The sequence below is a fragment of the Rattus rattus genome, chromosome 4, assembly GCF_011064425.1.
Source record: "Rattus rattus isolate New Zealand chromosome 4, Rrattus_CSIRO_v1, whole genome shotgun sequence".
NCBI lineage: Eukaryota > Metazoa > Chordata > Mammalia > Rodentia > Muridae > Rattus > Rattus rattus.
Genome location: NC_046157.1, coordinates 160,054,113 through 160,069,394, shown reverse-complemented (window position 1 = coordinate 160,069,394; position 15,282 = coordinate 160,054,113). Strand labels below are relative to the sequence as shown.

Sequence of the window (15,282 nt, the reverse complement as noted above, 5' to 3'; positions counted from 1 at the left end):
TGTACCAACCAGTCACATGGCCCAGCAGCAGGAAGGCTTCTGTCTAGGCCGTTGGAATCCAGGCAGGCTGTTAGTTGGTCTTAAATTGCATCAGACCTCCATATCCACACTCATTCTTAGCAGGTGGCCAAATGAAGCCCTGGCATCTTAGATAGCCGTGGTCAGCACTGTCTCCCTGCCTACACTCCAGTCCTGCTGTCTAGGAATCAGCAGTGGTTTACATTTTTAAACAGGCACAATGGGGTCTCCACTGGGACCAGTCCACTGAGCACCCTCTGGAGTCTTTGTGGGGTTGGACAGCAGAGTAAGAAGCAGGTCTCAAAGAATCCTGAGGTGTTAAAATTAGGTAGCCTCTTCACTGTGGGTCCAAGTACCACCCCTCCATTGGGGTGTATATATTCTGCTCAGGCAGACAAAATGGGAGGGCACTAGGCTACATTGGGGGGTCAGGGGGACAGAAGGCAGCCTAAGATGGGGGCCCAAGTGAGAAACAGTGCAGACTGAGATGGAGGAGGCAGGGCTTCCCAAACTCCCAGTGTCCAGTCACCACTAGGAACTGTGTAGAGTTAGGAATGAAGGGGCCACACAGGCTGGTGATGGAGGTGGGGGGAACTCCAGCTTAGCTCAGAGGTGAGTGTCCGTGTCCAAAGGGCAGAGGAGACTTCTACTGGAAACAGGGCTATGTATGATGAAGGCTTCCCCCACAGCGGTTCTTGGTGAGAGAGACAGTCTTTATTTGTCTAAACTGTTTGTTCATTGTTCATCTTGGAAAATTGGTCCAATGACTTACTAAGGGTGGGCCAGAGAGTAAATAGTTTTTGCAGAAAGGAGTGCAAAAATTCATTGTTTTCAAAGCTGAAGTCCCTTTCAAACTTCTCTTTCCCATCCTAGTCTTCTATGTCTTTTTGAGATTTAGTCCTAGCCTTCAAGAGCCTGCTAGCCTTTCTACTCTCTCCTTGCCCCTTTCCTACCAGACTACCACTTGAGCTTAAGAGTTGTTTCCTCTTAACTAAATTACTTCAACAGCTTCTCCAGCCCAGCAGGTGGGCCCCACACAGCCCATCTCGCACAGCCCATCATACATAGCCCAAACCGTCTTCAGTGGCTGCTTTTGTCCCACACCCAAGGCAATGCCCACTCCCCTGCCTCCCGGTGCTGTGCACTCTGACCTTCCTGCTCTCTCAGCTCTTGTCTGTTGTCAGCCCTGACTTTCCCTTTGTTCTTTTTTTCCCAACAAAGTTCCTTATCTTATTTCCTCTAAGTTTCCAAATCCAGCCTTTTCCCCAAGAATCACTAACATCTCACATTGCACAAATCATTGTCTCTTTCATTAGATCCTTTGTGGCTCTTCTGCTCTGTACCCATAGCTTAATACATAATGCTATTCTGATTTATTCTCTCAGTTTTATCTCTTTTGTCTTCAGTGTCTGCTTGATTGTTTATCTCTTAAGAAGACAATAGAAGTATAAGACTTTAAAAGATCCAGTGGTCTCTTTGTTCCTTTCAGAAGTGACAAAAAGAATTTCTGTGTTCCCAGGATGCAACATTGAAAGAGCTTATGATATGTTCTGGGGACACTTTGCTGTTAACTGAAGGAAAACTGCCTCCTCCGGTAAGACCAAATGGCCACTTGTAAGTAAGTTACTGTTTTCTGATTACTATGATGATGGGGAATGAGAAAATATAGGAAGTCATAAAAAATATCTATACAGCTTTGCCAAAATTGTATAAAAATGCAATATGTATAAAAATACAAAATTGTATAAAAATACAATGATAAAAAATATCTATACAGCTTTGCAAAAATCTCTCCTCGTTGGTACAAGGGAGATTTCCCTCCAAATTTCTAAGTAAAATTAAAATAGCTATATGTAAGATAAAATTAAAATCATTACATATTAATATATGTGTGATTAAGTTAAAATTATATTTAAAATAAACGATGTAAAGAATGTTACTTCTTCCATTTTTATATTTAACTTATTTTGAGATGTGGTCTCACTTTGCTGGCCTGGAACTTGCTGAATAGACCAGGCTAGCCTTGAACTCAAAGAGACTCACCAGCCTCTGCCTCCTGACTACTGGGCTTAAAAAGATGTGTCCGCCACACCAGGCTTTATATTTAATATGTTAACCCCATGGAAAGCCCAGAAATTACCATTACAGCCAAACTAAACTTTACTGCTCTTTAGTTTCTTATATTTTCAGTGTTACAAATTCATCTTTGGTTTTAGGTTTTACTTTTTTAAACGGTTTAGTTTATTTTGCGTATGGTTATTCGCCTGTATGTATGGCTGTGTACCTGGTGCCCACTGAGGCCAGGAGAGAGTGCCAGATTCCCTGGCACTGGAGTCAGAGTCGTGAGTGCTATCACCGCTAACAGTTTGTTGTATCTTTTTTGCCTGAAAAAAATAAAAAATAAAAACTGGCGCTTAATTCTGGTCCCCTGAGAGAGCACTGAACCATTTCCCCAGCCCTTAATTTTTGTTCCTACAGTTTTTGTTCCTAGAAGTCTCTAGGATTATTAAATCAAAACCTATGCATGTTTTTAAAAGACCTTTTTGGTCTGTATTACCAGAGTGTTTTACTGTGTCAGTGTGGGTGTGGGTGTGGGTGTGGGTGTGTGTGGGTGTGGTTGTGTGTGTGATATGCAATGTGGGGAGTGCTTATATGTTTGTGGACACAAGTTGGGGACACATGCATTGTGGACACATGTGGGGATACATGTGTGTTCACATGTATATTGAAGCCAGCAATTGACATCAGTTTTTATTCTTTTCACTTTATATACTGAGGTATCGTCTCTCACTGAACTTGGAGGTGACCAGTTCAGCTAGTCCAGCCAGTCAGCTTGTCAGGGCGACTTGTTTTGCTGCATGGGTGCTGGGGTCCAAACTCTTTGAGCAAGCATCTTACACTTGAGCCTTCTGCCCAGCCTGTTGTGATGCTTTTTTTTTTTAAACAAGCATTACACATCACTGCTTTTCTTTATTCATTTTTAATGCAAAAAGGCAAAATGATAAAGTAAAATGTTTCCAATATTCAGATAATGACATTCACTTAGTAGAGAATTCAGACAGCTTAGAAAGCTGTTTGTCAAAGATAAAGCTCTAAAACGAAAAGCAGGAGTCATACCCGTGTCTGCCTTGTGCACCCTCCTAAAGAAAATGCTCTGCAACCAAGCGTGGTTTTGCAGTGAGGTTGACACAAGAGGACAGTGGGACCCTCCCAGAAGAGAAAGGAGGGGGGGAGGGGTTCCAAATGTGTGCATGTATAAGCTGTGAGCTACAAGGACGTGCATCCTGTATGCTCTCCCCTGAAGGGTGCCATCTCCTCAGTGTTTGACACTCACGGTCCATGCTTGCATGCACTTACCATATCCCAAGGGTCACACATGGCATCTGATTTTCCATTCATAATTTCATAAGTCCTATTGAGCTTTGCACAGTTTCATGTTTGCATAGGTAATATAAAGTTCCAAGTGCTGGGTACTCTCCCCGCCTCCACCCCAGTCCTCCGGATTGGCATCCAGTTTTCTCTGTACTCTCCAGAGGTTTACACTTCGGTGTGCCTACCTCAAGTATGTGTCTTTTATGTGTACAGTATACATGTCATGCATGAGTATTTTTCATTTGCGTAGATTTTATTCCACGTACCATATTTTGTGTATAACCCAGGCTAACTTTGAATTCCTGACAGCTGTGCCTCAGCTTCCCAAGTCCTGGGACTACAGGCATGAGCCATCATGCCTGACTTCACCTATTTTTTTCATTCATATTTAATGTGTAAGCATGTGCTGTATCAGTGTATATGGAGTTATCTCAGTCTATAGTAACTGTGGTAGCCCACTGTGTAGCGGTACTTGTATGTGCTGGAGACAGAAGAGAACCTTGCATGTGCCAATCTCTTACTCTACCGATGGACTATATCCCCAGACCTATAATTTATCTCACCAGTCTCTTTTCAAAGAACACTGTAGAAAATGTATATATGAGGGCTGGAAAGATGGCTCAGCCATCAGCATGTACTGGTTTTACAGAGGACCCAAGTTTGGTTCCCAGCACCGACATCAGGAGGCTTACAACTACTTGTAACTATTGAAGTAAGACTCAGTCTTCCAATGTTCTGTCCTTCAGGGGCACTTGAAGATGCCCATCTGGTGGTACCAGCCTGCAAGGCTGTCAGGACACCGTGAGATCTGGGACCACTTACACTGTGCCTTTTCTCAAGGTAGCAGCTGGGGAGCTGCTCCCACCCAAGGTAAGAACAATGCTCTTAACTGTCAGCTGCAGCTCTTGCTAGATACACACTGCATAGTTTTAGGCAGATATGTGTACTCACATATATAACATCTCTTTTATAGTAAAGGGAAAGGTTCACCTTGTATAGTGCTCCTGTGTCGTAGTGGAACTGTCTTAGTCATTAGATGTTAGGGACATAGGAACCACTGGTAAGCTGGGAGTGTTAGAACACACTTACTCCCCATTCTCAGGAGGTGAAGCAAGAAGACTAAGGTCAAGGCCAGCCAAGGACTACATAGTAAGACCCTCCCTCTAAAAGCAAAAATTTAACAAAAGAACTTCAGGAAATGAACTTCTTCATTTAATTATGTAGACTCAACCTATAATTTCTTAGTGTTTGCAAGGTGTTCCATAGTAATCAAAGAAATATAAGTAAAACAAAAGTGAGCATGGTTATCCTGACTTAAGTTTTAGTTGTTAGTGTTTCCCATGACAGAACATTTGATATGCCCCCCACCCACACACACACACTGTTGTTTTGTTTTGTTCTGTTCATAATTACTGTGTGTGCCTACATGCATGGGGCATATGTGGGGGCTGTAAGATAGCTTTGTGGAATTGGTTCCCTTGTGCTACCTTTATATGGATTTGGAAATGAACTCCAGTTACCAATCTTTCACAGAAAAGCACCCTTATCTGCTGTGCCACATCACTGGCCACCAGGTTTACCTTTCTTGTGACAGGATCTTGCTGTCTAGCCTTGAATGACCCCAACATCAGTGTTCTCCCAGTACCTGCTTCCAAGTACTGGATTACAGGCATATGCAACCAGCTAGGTGGAGTCTTTTGGTTTAGGTTTTATTTTTAAGCCTACATAGATCCTCTCATTAAGATTTGATTCATTCCATGAATATTTACCAAGCCTTTTCCATATAGAATCTATCATAACAGACATTGGTAGATAAACACCATGACAGTCTGTTTCCTCTTACAAAGTCTGCTCTTAAATATGCACACACACAGGGAAATACACAGAAAAATGACAAGTTCGGGTAAGTGTTCTGAGAGAGGAGAATATAGAGTATCCTGCCAATAGTCTTCTGTGAGGCAGGGAGGAGTGGGGCAGAGCAGCCAGCAAAAAGAGTGTAAGTGAGCAGTCACTCAGGGAGAGAGCACAGGTGTGAGCAGTCACTCAGGGAGAGCACAGGTGTGAGCAGTCACTCAGGGAGAGAGCACAGGTGTGAGCAGTCACTCAGGGAAAGAGCATAGGTGTGAGCAGTCACTCAGGGAGAGCACAGGTGTGAGCAGTCACTCAGGGACAGAGCACAGGTGTGAGCAGTCACTCAGGGACAGAGCACAGGTGTGAGCAGTCACTCAGGGACAGAGCACAGGTGTGAGCAGTCACTCAGGGACAGAGCACAGGTGTGAGCAGTCACTCAGGGACAGAGCACAGGTGTGAGCAGTCACTCAGGGACAGAGCACAGGTGTGAGCAGTCACTCAGGGAGAGAGCACAGGTGTGAGCAGTCACTCAGGGACAGAGCACAGGTGTGAGCAGTCACTCAGGGAGAGAGCACAGGTGTGAGCAGTCACTCAGGGACAGAGCACAGGTGTGAGCAGTCACTCAGGGACAGAGCACAGGTGTGAGCAGTCACTCAGGGACAGAGCACAGGTGTGAGCCGTCACTCAGGGAGAGCACAGGTGTGAGCAGTCACTTAGAGCATAATCCCTGACTGCCGAGTGACAAATAGTGAAATCATGAGCACATGGAAAGGTCTCAAAGTAGAGGTGTGGATGTTGATGAAGTGAGTCTATTTACAGTCTGAGAACATGGCAGAGTATCTCAGAAACATAAGGTAAAGTTAGACTACCCAAACATGCATCTCTGTCTTTTTGAAGGTGCTCCTGGCCCTGAGCCTGCAGAAGTCTCTCTCCTCTACTTGGGAGATATGGAGATCTCAGAAGAGGCCACTTTGGCAGAACTGAAGTCTCAGGTCAGGCCCCTTCCTGCAGCACACTTTGGTATTGATATGGCTTCTTCCAGGGAGATATTAATTAATCTATTCTTCTATTTCCTCTTCCCCCAATTACAGTCTGTCCTGATATGGCATGTGTTATATGCCATGGTCAGGGGTAAGTACCAACAGGCAGCCCACACTCAACATAGACACTTCTGGTATCTGTTGGTGCTGTTGCCCGGTGGTTTCCACTCATACAGTTCCCACAGGCATGCTGTGCTTGTGTTTGGATTGGTCCTCAGAAGCTTGTGGCTTATGTTCCTTTTGACTTTTTAGGGAAACATGACTTCTTGAACCATTTATAAAGCATTCCCTTTAGCTCTTCATTTATACTGTTTGTACATTGTGATCCACTTGTTAAATGTCATTAGTCCCAAGCTGTGTTGTATGGGTTTTCCTTAGCTGAGAGCTATCTGTATTAGGGTCCTAAGCTGAACATTTTGTTGTCTGTGTGTCACATCTCACCATACAAATGGGAAGGCTAGATAACGTGTGGCCCACTGTGATGAAACAGTATCTTGTTCTGTTAGACTGTGGTGGACATGGCATTTACTAAAGAGACAGATGCAGGACCCAGTGTGACCTGCAGTGTCATCTTTTGTGTCCCCAGTGAATGAAATAACCCTACTTAAGAAGACTTAAGCTCCATTTCCACGAAAACAAATGGGAAGACCTTTTTATTCCTTGTACTTGGCGGAAAGATAAAAGACAGCCATTTTTAGGTAAAAGCTGAACAAAGGCTGCTTTCTGTACTCTATCCTCAGTCTAAGAGGTGCTCAAAGTCACCTGCTCCTGTGGAACTAGAGCACACAAAGTTCCGGACTCCCTGTCGGAGCCAAAGTCTAAGTGTTTCAAAGCAAAAGTTCTGTGTTTAGAATGGATTACATTCATGTAGGTAAGAGCTGAAGATGAGCCTTGCTTCATTCACTTGAGCAGGCTCTGCCTGTATGAGTCACACCCATGTAGAATGGGTTAAGTGGCTTTGTAAAAACATGATTAAGAAGCTTTTCAATTCTAAGGTAGTGGCATACGCCTTTAATCCCAACACTTGGGAGCAGAGGGAGGCAGATCTCTGTGAGTTCAAGACCAACCTGGTCTATAAAGTGAGTGCCAGGACTACATAGAGAGACCCTGTCTCAAAACAGCAAACAGCAGTACTTTTTCAGCCATGAGTGCTAGTACAACACTGTGATATACAGTATCCAGGAGATTGGGCAGGAGCCTGTCTCAAATTTTAAAAATAATAAAATAGGTTTTTTAAAACTTGAATTTAAAAATAGAAGGCTCATTTTTCTGGTCTATTTCAGTGCAAAGAAATATGAAAGTACCAGGATATACTTCATATATACCTCATTTAAGACAGATATTTCTGTAATGTTTTGACTTTCTAAGACAGGATCTGATGTATCCCAGGCTGGTCCGGAATACAAACATGTAGCTAAGGATAACCTTGAACTCGTAATCCTCCTGCCTCTACCTCTCAAGCATTGTGGTTGTGGGTATGTCCTCCCATAACCAGCTCTCCTGAGTTTGTAATTGATTTATTGACAGGCACTGAGGTGCTCGTCCCTCAGAGTCATGTAGTCTTTCATTCAGATGCTTTCCAGTACTTGTAAAGTCAGTGGCGATATGTCTCTTGCTCTTTCTAGGCCTTGGCCTTGCCTTCTGTGTTGAAGCTCGCTGTCCAGTCCACAAGCCTGCTTAGAGTCTGGACAGTGGAGAGCAAGCGCCCCAGCAGGCTCTTGCGCACTGGTTGGCGGCAGCTCAAGTAAGTGTCTCTGGATTCCTGGCCACCCTTTGCTGCCACTGTAAGGGACAGGGAGCAAGATTAGTCTATGAGAGAAGCGGCCCTATGAGTCAGAGTACCCCTAGGAACTTGTCAGTCGGATAAGCTTCTTGTTCCAAGTTAACTCTGGGAGAACATCAGCCTCCATATCAAGATCAGACATAGCTCTAAAGACCACATGATCATAATTTAAAGGACTTCAGTGATGTGGGAGTTAGAGCGAGCTCTCTAATATTCAGGACACATGTGACCAGCTGCTCCACCTCCAGAAATCTTAATGGGTCAGTTTGGGGCATTCGGTTTCTTTTGGCAAAAGCAGCCCTAATACGTTCTTTCATGTGTGTCTGATTATCAACCAAAAAGCAGTCCAACCAGCTTCGGCCAGAGGGCTGTTTGACTGGCATTTGCCCATCTTCAGAGCTGGGCCTTCCTGTGTGGTGAGGAGTGGCCCCGTGTCTGTGTAGTAGCCACCGCAGTGCTGTAGATGCCTTCCTTTTCTGAAAGCCGAGTGCTTGGATGCATCATTCAGAAAGCACTCCTTTTCTTCAGGAAAATACTTGGAATTGGGGCCTGGGGCTTGCAGAAACCCTAGTGACTTAATCAGTTGCTCATTTCAATTCCCAGGGAGTACAGACTGGGCCGGAGAACAGAGCTCTGCTTAGAGCTCCTTCAAAAGGAGGAGGACTTGGGGTAAGGAAGCCTGCTGCACATTTCCCACCAAGTGGTGGCTTTCCTGAGAATGTACAGGCCTGATCAGAAGGGTGCTATTTCCCTTGCTTCTCAATTGTCTCACAATTCTGGGTGTGACTGAAGCAGGAGAAGCACCATAAGTCAGCCTGGGCTATCCAGTAAGAACCTGACTCAGGCAAACAAACCAAATTGTATTTACAGATCTATATGGCTTTCCTAAAACTTACTCTGGTAACAGCAGTGACTGTTAGTTTTCTGTCATTCTCAAGGTGTTACTGAGCCCTTGACAACCTGAGCCCTTCCCAGGGCACATGATTTATAGTGTCCCCATCATCCTGCCTATGTACTGCCTTCTTCCCAGTGTCTGCTTGCTGAGACACGTCTTCCCACTGTGTGCTGAGATGGCTTTCCAAGTGTCTGTTTCCGGGTCTGGGACATAAGTGCTCACAAGAGCAAACACTATGTTCATTTCTGCATCCCCAAGACCAGCAATAGCAGCTGTGATATAGTAATTATTTAAAGACTAATGAAGCACCCCAAAACCATCTATAACCAAAGTGTCACATGTGTTTTGCATGTGGGAAAATGTGTATACAACTTTTATGAGTATCCGTGAGTACTTGCCTTCCTTCTCTCAGTTGTAATGAGATTGCTCTTACTGTTCTGGAAAACATGCCCTTCCCTCCAGGCCTGACCCTCAGTCAACCCCAGTGTCTTTCTAAGAGCACATCTATAGGCAGGAAGATCAGGAACCAACTTATGTGGACACTTAGGATCTCTTAAATGCTTCATCTCTGTAAAAGGCTTCTGGTGGTCCCATATGCAGAGCTCTTAAGTGTTTTCACCTGCAAACCCGCCTTGAATATTCAGCATTTAGATGCTTCCTGAATTGACAAATGAAAACAGGTCATCGTGTTCATGGCTTTTCTAGTGCTGTGATTGCTAGTAAGACTGGGCCTTATAAATCTGTATTTTATGAACATTGGCGATTGTTCTGTATATTTTTCATGTTTCTCAAGGAGTTTCTTAGCAGACAATCTGAATAGCTTTGAACCCTGTAGGGTGACTTGACTCTGGATAATACACAGAGCTTATATGTTGTAACAGTGGCTTTCACAGCAGCAGGAGCCAGTGCCCCTTGCCATGGTGCTGCAGGCCTCTACTGCAGACTTGGGGTAGGGCCCCACCTCCATCTGAGCCCCTTTCAGGAACTGGAGAAGGATTGGGGAGCCTTGCCCATCACACTCTGCAGCATTCATCTTTCCTGTGCTTTTGCCCGGTGTCTGCTTTGTTCTTCTATAGCCCGCGGGATGTACTGCTGAGGACACAGCTACGTATCCCTGGTGAGAGAGCCTACTCCCTGGCCAAAGACGTAGTATGGGATACCACCAGAGGATGGACTGCTGGCTCCTTGAGGCAGAGAGTGGCTGACTTCTATTCTCTTCCTGTGGAGAAAATTGAAATTGCCAAATATTTTCCTGAAAAGTTTGAGTGGCTTCCAATATCTAGCTGGGTGAGTAGGGCTTTCTCAGAGAAACCAGGGCAGAGAGTCCAGTGCAAACTTCAAGTTGAATTTTATTTTGATGTTCCAATAGAATCAGCAAATTGCCAAAAGGAAAAAGAAGAAAAACCAAGATACTTTGCAAGGGGGACCATATTACTTAAAAGACGGAGACACTATTGGCATTAAGGTGAGTGAAAACTGTATTTATCATTTTAAATCAAAGGTCAAATATTTCAGAGACACTTACCAGGTAGTCTCACTTTACACAAATTGTTTCAGAGAATGAATGAGAAGGACAGCAGGTAGAATAAGACCAGCACTGTTAATAAAGGATGTAGCCAGCTTGCTTATGACCATTGTCCATGTTCCTTTTCCCCTCATTCTGATAAAATATCCTGACAAAAGCAACTTAAGGGAAAAAGGTTTATTGTAGCTCATCATGGAGGAGAAGCAGTGACAGGAGCTTGAGGAACCCTGTCACATCACACCCACAGTCAGGACGTACGTGATGAGGTGTGTGCGTGTGTGCATGCTGCTCCTCAGCTCTTCCTCCATTTTGTACAGCCAAGGACCCCGTGTCCAGAGAAGGATGCCACCCATAGTAAGCAGGTCCTCACTTCAGTTAAGGCAGTCACACAGGCACGCCCCTCCCACACAGGTCTAGATTCTGTCAAGCTGACTGGTAATATGAACCATCACACCCAAGACACATAAAGATCCAACTCTAATAGAAGCAAACGGCTTGGCATGCTAGCTTACGCCTATAATCTCAGCACTTAGAAGTTGGAGACAGGAGCATTCTAAGTTCCAGGCCAGTCTGGGCTCTAATAGAAGAGTTATTTTTATTCATGTGTGTGTGAGCACCTGTGCATGCAGAGGCCAGCAGACAGTGTTCAGTGTCCTGCTCTATCACCTTCCACTTTATCCTCTCACTGAAGCTGGAACTAGGCTGGTGGCCAGCACGCCCTGGTGGTCCCCCTGTCCTCCCAAGCACGAGCAAACATGCCTGACCTCTCCCACTTAGTTCTGGAGTTTTGAATTCAGGTTCTCATGCTTGAGCCACAAGTACTCTTACCTGCTAATCCGCCCTCCCGCCCATAGGAAGGATAGAATAGTCTCTACAGAGTTGTCTTCTGATCTGCACACGTGTGCTGTAGCATGCACATGTTATATACGCCCCCTCCCCCCAACACACATATACAAATAAATTCAAATACTGACTGAAAAAAAGTTAAAATTTTTCAAAAATCAGTTAAGTCTGAGTATCTTTTTTTTAGTTTGGATAGTAGGCCAGACTGAAAACCTTTGTTTTTATTGTTTTGAAATGTAGAATCTCTTGTTTGATGACAATGATGATTTCAGCACAATCAGAGATGACATTGGAAAGGAAAACCAGAAGCGGACAGCTCTGGAGAAAAAGAAAAGGTAAGTCTGAGGCTTGGCCATGTTCTACTCAAGGCCGCCAGGGATGAAGACCTGGCGTTCTCACTACCTTTTCAGACACCTCGTCTGATCTGCAGGGCCCTGTTGTCACCCAGCAGTGTTCCAAGTCAGGCCCTGTCACCTTCATCCCTATGCAGAGCTAGAACATCGTGAACTGGAATTGCTATCACCATGGTCTGTGTTCAGCAGGCATCTGCCATTTGCATGCTATTGGAATAATGCATCCTCACCGGCCCGCACTGCCTCCCACTTCCTCCCATCTTATTTTTTTGATACTTAATGTTATTACAGGCTTTCAGACTCAAAAGCCACCAAAAGGGTTTATTGTGAGTTCACCTTCCTGAGACCAGCATCACTGTCACCTATATACCCTTTTAGAGAGCATGCTCGCTCTTCGTCACTGACAGCCCAGCGCAGATGGTGGGAGCACGATGGCTGGGTCAAAAGCTATGGCTACTGGTGTAAAATAATGCCTACTGGTAGAAAAGCCAACGAGCCAATAAATACATAGGTAAAAAGCATGAGCAGAAGGGAAGTGCAATAGCTTGTAGCATACAGAAAGTATTCAGTTAAGCTCAGTCATCAACCAAATGTCAATTCAAACCACGACACTTCCATTAATGTTGCTGAAATGATGCCACACTGGTGAGAAGATAGTGCCTAGGTCTGTGGCTTCGCTAGCAGGTGTAGAGCTGGAACACCACTTTGGAGGTGCTTCCTACTTCTGGGGACACACACCTGTCACACAGCAGTACCCTCACAAACTCACTTTTAGCACAGGCAGACGAAGAAATGCAGTGGCCCGAGCTCAGCCTCAGCATGAGTCTCATGGAAGCCATCTGCAGAAGTACTGTACATTATAAATGCCAGACCCAGGAACCACACTACCGTGATTGCATGTTTGGAAGTCACAGTGAAGACTAGTTTGCTAAGTGGTCAGAATGGTGGTTGTCTGGGGACAGGGACTGAGGGAGCAAAGGGAGCTGCCTGAACTGTCACATAAGTATGTGGGCATAATTTGGGTACACTGAATGTTAATTTTCAACTTAAAATGTGAGGAAGAAAAAGGTCACTCTGCTGTGAGATGATTGTGCTCAGCCGCCTATAACGATGTGTAGCCAAGATGTGAAGAACCCCATTCTCACATGAGAGTCATCTGGGTCCTCAGATAGGCAGTTGAAAAACAACTGTCAAACTTGCAAAACCCATTCTACCTTGAACCCTAGTATGTGGAATTCATTTGGGAACCATTCTTAGTACCCTCAACACGGGCTGGAGAGACGGCCCTGCTGCTTCTGCAGAGGACCTAACCGGTCTCCAGCACACACGTGGTAAATGACAACTATTTATAACCCGTTCCAGGGATACAGTGCGCTCTTCTGACCTCCACATGCACCAGGCATGCAGGCAAAACACTCATGCACATAAAAATAAATCTTAAAGGAACAGACAAGAAGTAACTAAATAAGGCCCTCACCCATGATTGTGTTATCAGTGATATCCTCTGTCTCCCACAGCCGAGAAGTCCAACGTACACAGAGCAGCGATGTGTTCTCCAATTCAGGGATGCCTACTAGGCCCCGGGGACCAGAAGCTTCTCTGTCCATCCATGTTGCGAGCTTCAGATAGCCCCTGCAGCAGTATGTCCTGTGTTCCAGATAGAACCGTCCTGTCAGTTCTATGACAGACACCTTGTGGGTTTATAGTGGACAAGCTGGTTGCCTCCACAGCCAGTGATCTCAAGTCTTCAGCTTTGTGACAGGCTAAGGGACAGCACTTCTCAGACCAAGCAGGTGCAGCTGACCCCAGGCACTGTGCCAACTGGAATACATCTCCCATGCCTGGTCTTAGTGGCCTCTCCTGAAAGCATACTTCTGGACAATGGCAAGTTGTTCAAAGAGGACAATTCTGATAGGTAAGACACAAGGTTAGTTACCTACCCATTCTTGAGGTGACCAGTTAGTCATCTAGTTCTGACACCTCACTGAAGCTGCAACAGAAGGATGTGTATCTTGACTTCATTCCCAGTTCTAGCCCTCACTATGCCATGCGCCTCCTCTTGGGCCAAATTTCAAGTGGGACTCTTAAGACAGCTGTGCAAGAAGAACTGTGTGTGGCATCAACTGCCCTGTTGTCTACCACTTACACACTCTGGCAAGGGGCAGGACCATCAAAGAAGCCTAGCACAACAAATCCAGGCTCCCAGTTGTCCTAGGCAAACTGAGGCCTCTTCCTTCTCAGTCAGCACAGGTAACTGAAGAGATATGGTGTTTATGTACTGTAATTAATATACTGTCAAAACAGCATCAGCTACTGAACTGGCAGGTTAGGCCTGGGCTGACTTAGCCTATGACAGTATTCCTAAGAGGAGTTGTCAGGTATCGGTTTCTTACCGACTCTGCCATGTCTTCATGTAACAGAACTGAGGTGGTGTAAGACAAGGAAAAGTTACTTTGGCCTGGGCTCAGCTGGCCCTTGCTGGCTAAAAGCTTTTCATATTCTGCTGTTAGCCATACTGGCTTCTCTGTGGAGCTGCTGATCAGCACGTAATCCTGCTCTTCCTTTGTCTTCCCAACACCATCTGCCAGAGTTGGCAGCGTCGTGTTAGGTGGCTGCTTCTATTGAAGCACTTGGATTAGAAGATGTTGGACTTGGACTGGTTACCTTTTCTGGCCATGTCCTTGTAGCTACACCCCAAGGGGTTCTGGGAGACCCAGATAGTAAACATTACTTGACCACAACTGAGTCCTCTGGGTACTGGCTACTGTTTCTTGTACTGTAACTGACATAGTTCCTTAGTTTGTCCTTTCACCCCAGCCCTGACAATATAGTACTAGCTCAGACACCTTGCTTTCAGGAAGCCAGAAGCTCCCTGACCCTCTCAGTACTTAGAGAAGCCAGAAGGCATGCCTCAAGTGCTGGCTGCAGCCCGAGTCTCTTGACAGGCCTTTCTATTTGGTTGGTTTCTTGTTTGTTTTTAATTGGGGGATAGAACAGACAAAACAGGGAAAAAACACTAAGATTTTATTAAAAATAAACCATTTTTAAAGTTGCAGTCCTCAGCTCTGTCATACACTGACTGACTTGTGTTCCACTGCTTGAGGAACTTGTATGGCTTTCTCTCCAAGCATACTTTTAGAGACTCAACAAACATGACTTATAGACTCAACAAACATGACTTATACTTATTTCCAAATCAGTGTTTCTAATATATTTTGGCTTAAAAATAAGTGTATAGACTTTTGGGAAAGTGTGCTGGAAGAACTGACGGTCGAGTAGTTCTGTTTACTATTCTGGGGAAGAGGATCTGGCCTGGGCCATGGTGGTAGGTACTATGAATTTCCTAACAATCCAAAACTGTGTTCATAGCTGCTAGTTTCCCTCTAGGTCAGATCTAATTACGAGGGACTCAACAATACCAGAACTGCCACACTGCCTACAGGAGCATAGCAGTTGAGCAAGCCAAACATCAATGTGTAAAGGTGATTTGCTGCACCTTGACAAAGAAATATGAGTGGCAGCTGCTGTCCAGAAGGTTTTGTTGTTGCTAATGACTAACCCAGAGCTGCCCTGGCTGAGCTGCACATACATCAGACCCCTAG

The 15,282-nt window shown here is 45.0% G+C and overlaps 1 protein-coding gene across 1 annotated transcript in view; it reads left to right on the top strand.

The window, feature by feature from the left end:
- Nucleotides 1–14,742, top strand: part of Usp40 (ubiquitin specific peptidase 40) — a 68,940-nt gene extending 54,198 nt beyond the window's left edge. The window contains exons 23-31 of the mRNA XM_032901577.1: nucleotides 1,538–1,612; nucleotides 4,137–4,260; nucleotides 6,139–6,233; nucleotides 7,907–8,025; nucleotides 8,668–8,733; nucleotides 10,036–10,246; nucleotides 10,329–10,424; nucleotides 11,568–11,662; nucleotides 13,198–14,742. Coding sequence (XP_032757468.1) covers nucleotides 1,538–1,612; nucleotides 4,137–4,260; nucleotides 6,139–6,233; nucleotides 7,907–8,025; nucleotides 8,668–8,733; nucleotides 10,036–10,246; nucleotides 10,329–10,424; nucleotides 11,568–11,662; nucleotides 13,198–13,309 — 993 coding nt within the window. The 3' untranslated portion in view covers nucleotides 13,310–14,742. The remainder of the gene's footprint in view (nucleotides 1–1,537; nucleotides 1,613–4,136; nucleotides 4,261–6,138; nucleotides 6,234–7,906; nucleotides 8,026–8,667; nucleotides 8,734–10,035; nucleotides 10,247–10,328; nucleotides 10,425–11,567; nucleotides 11,663–13,197) is intronic.
- The last annotated feature ends 540 nt before the right edge of the window (nucleotides 14,743–15,282 follow it).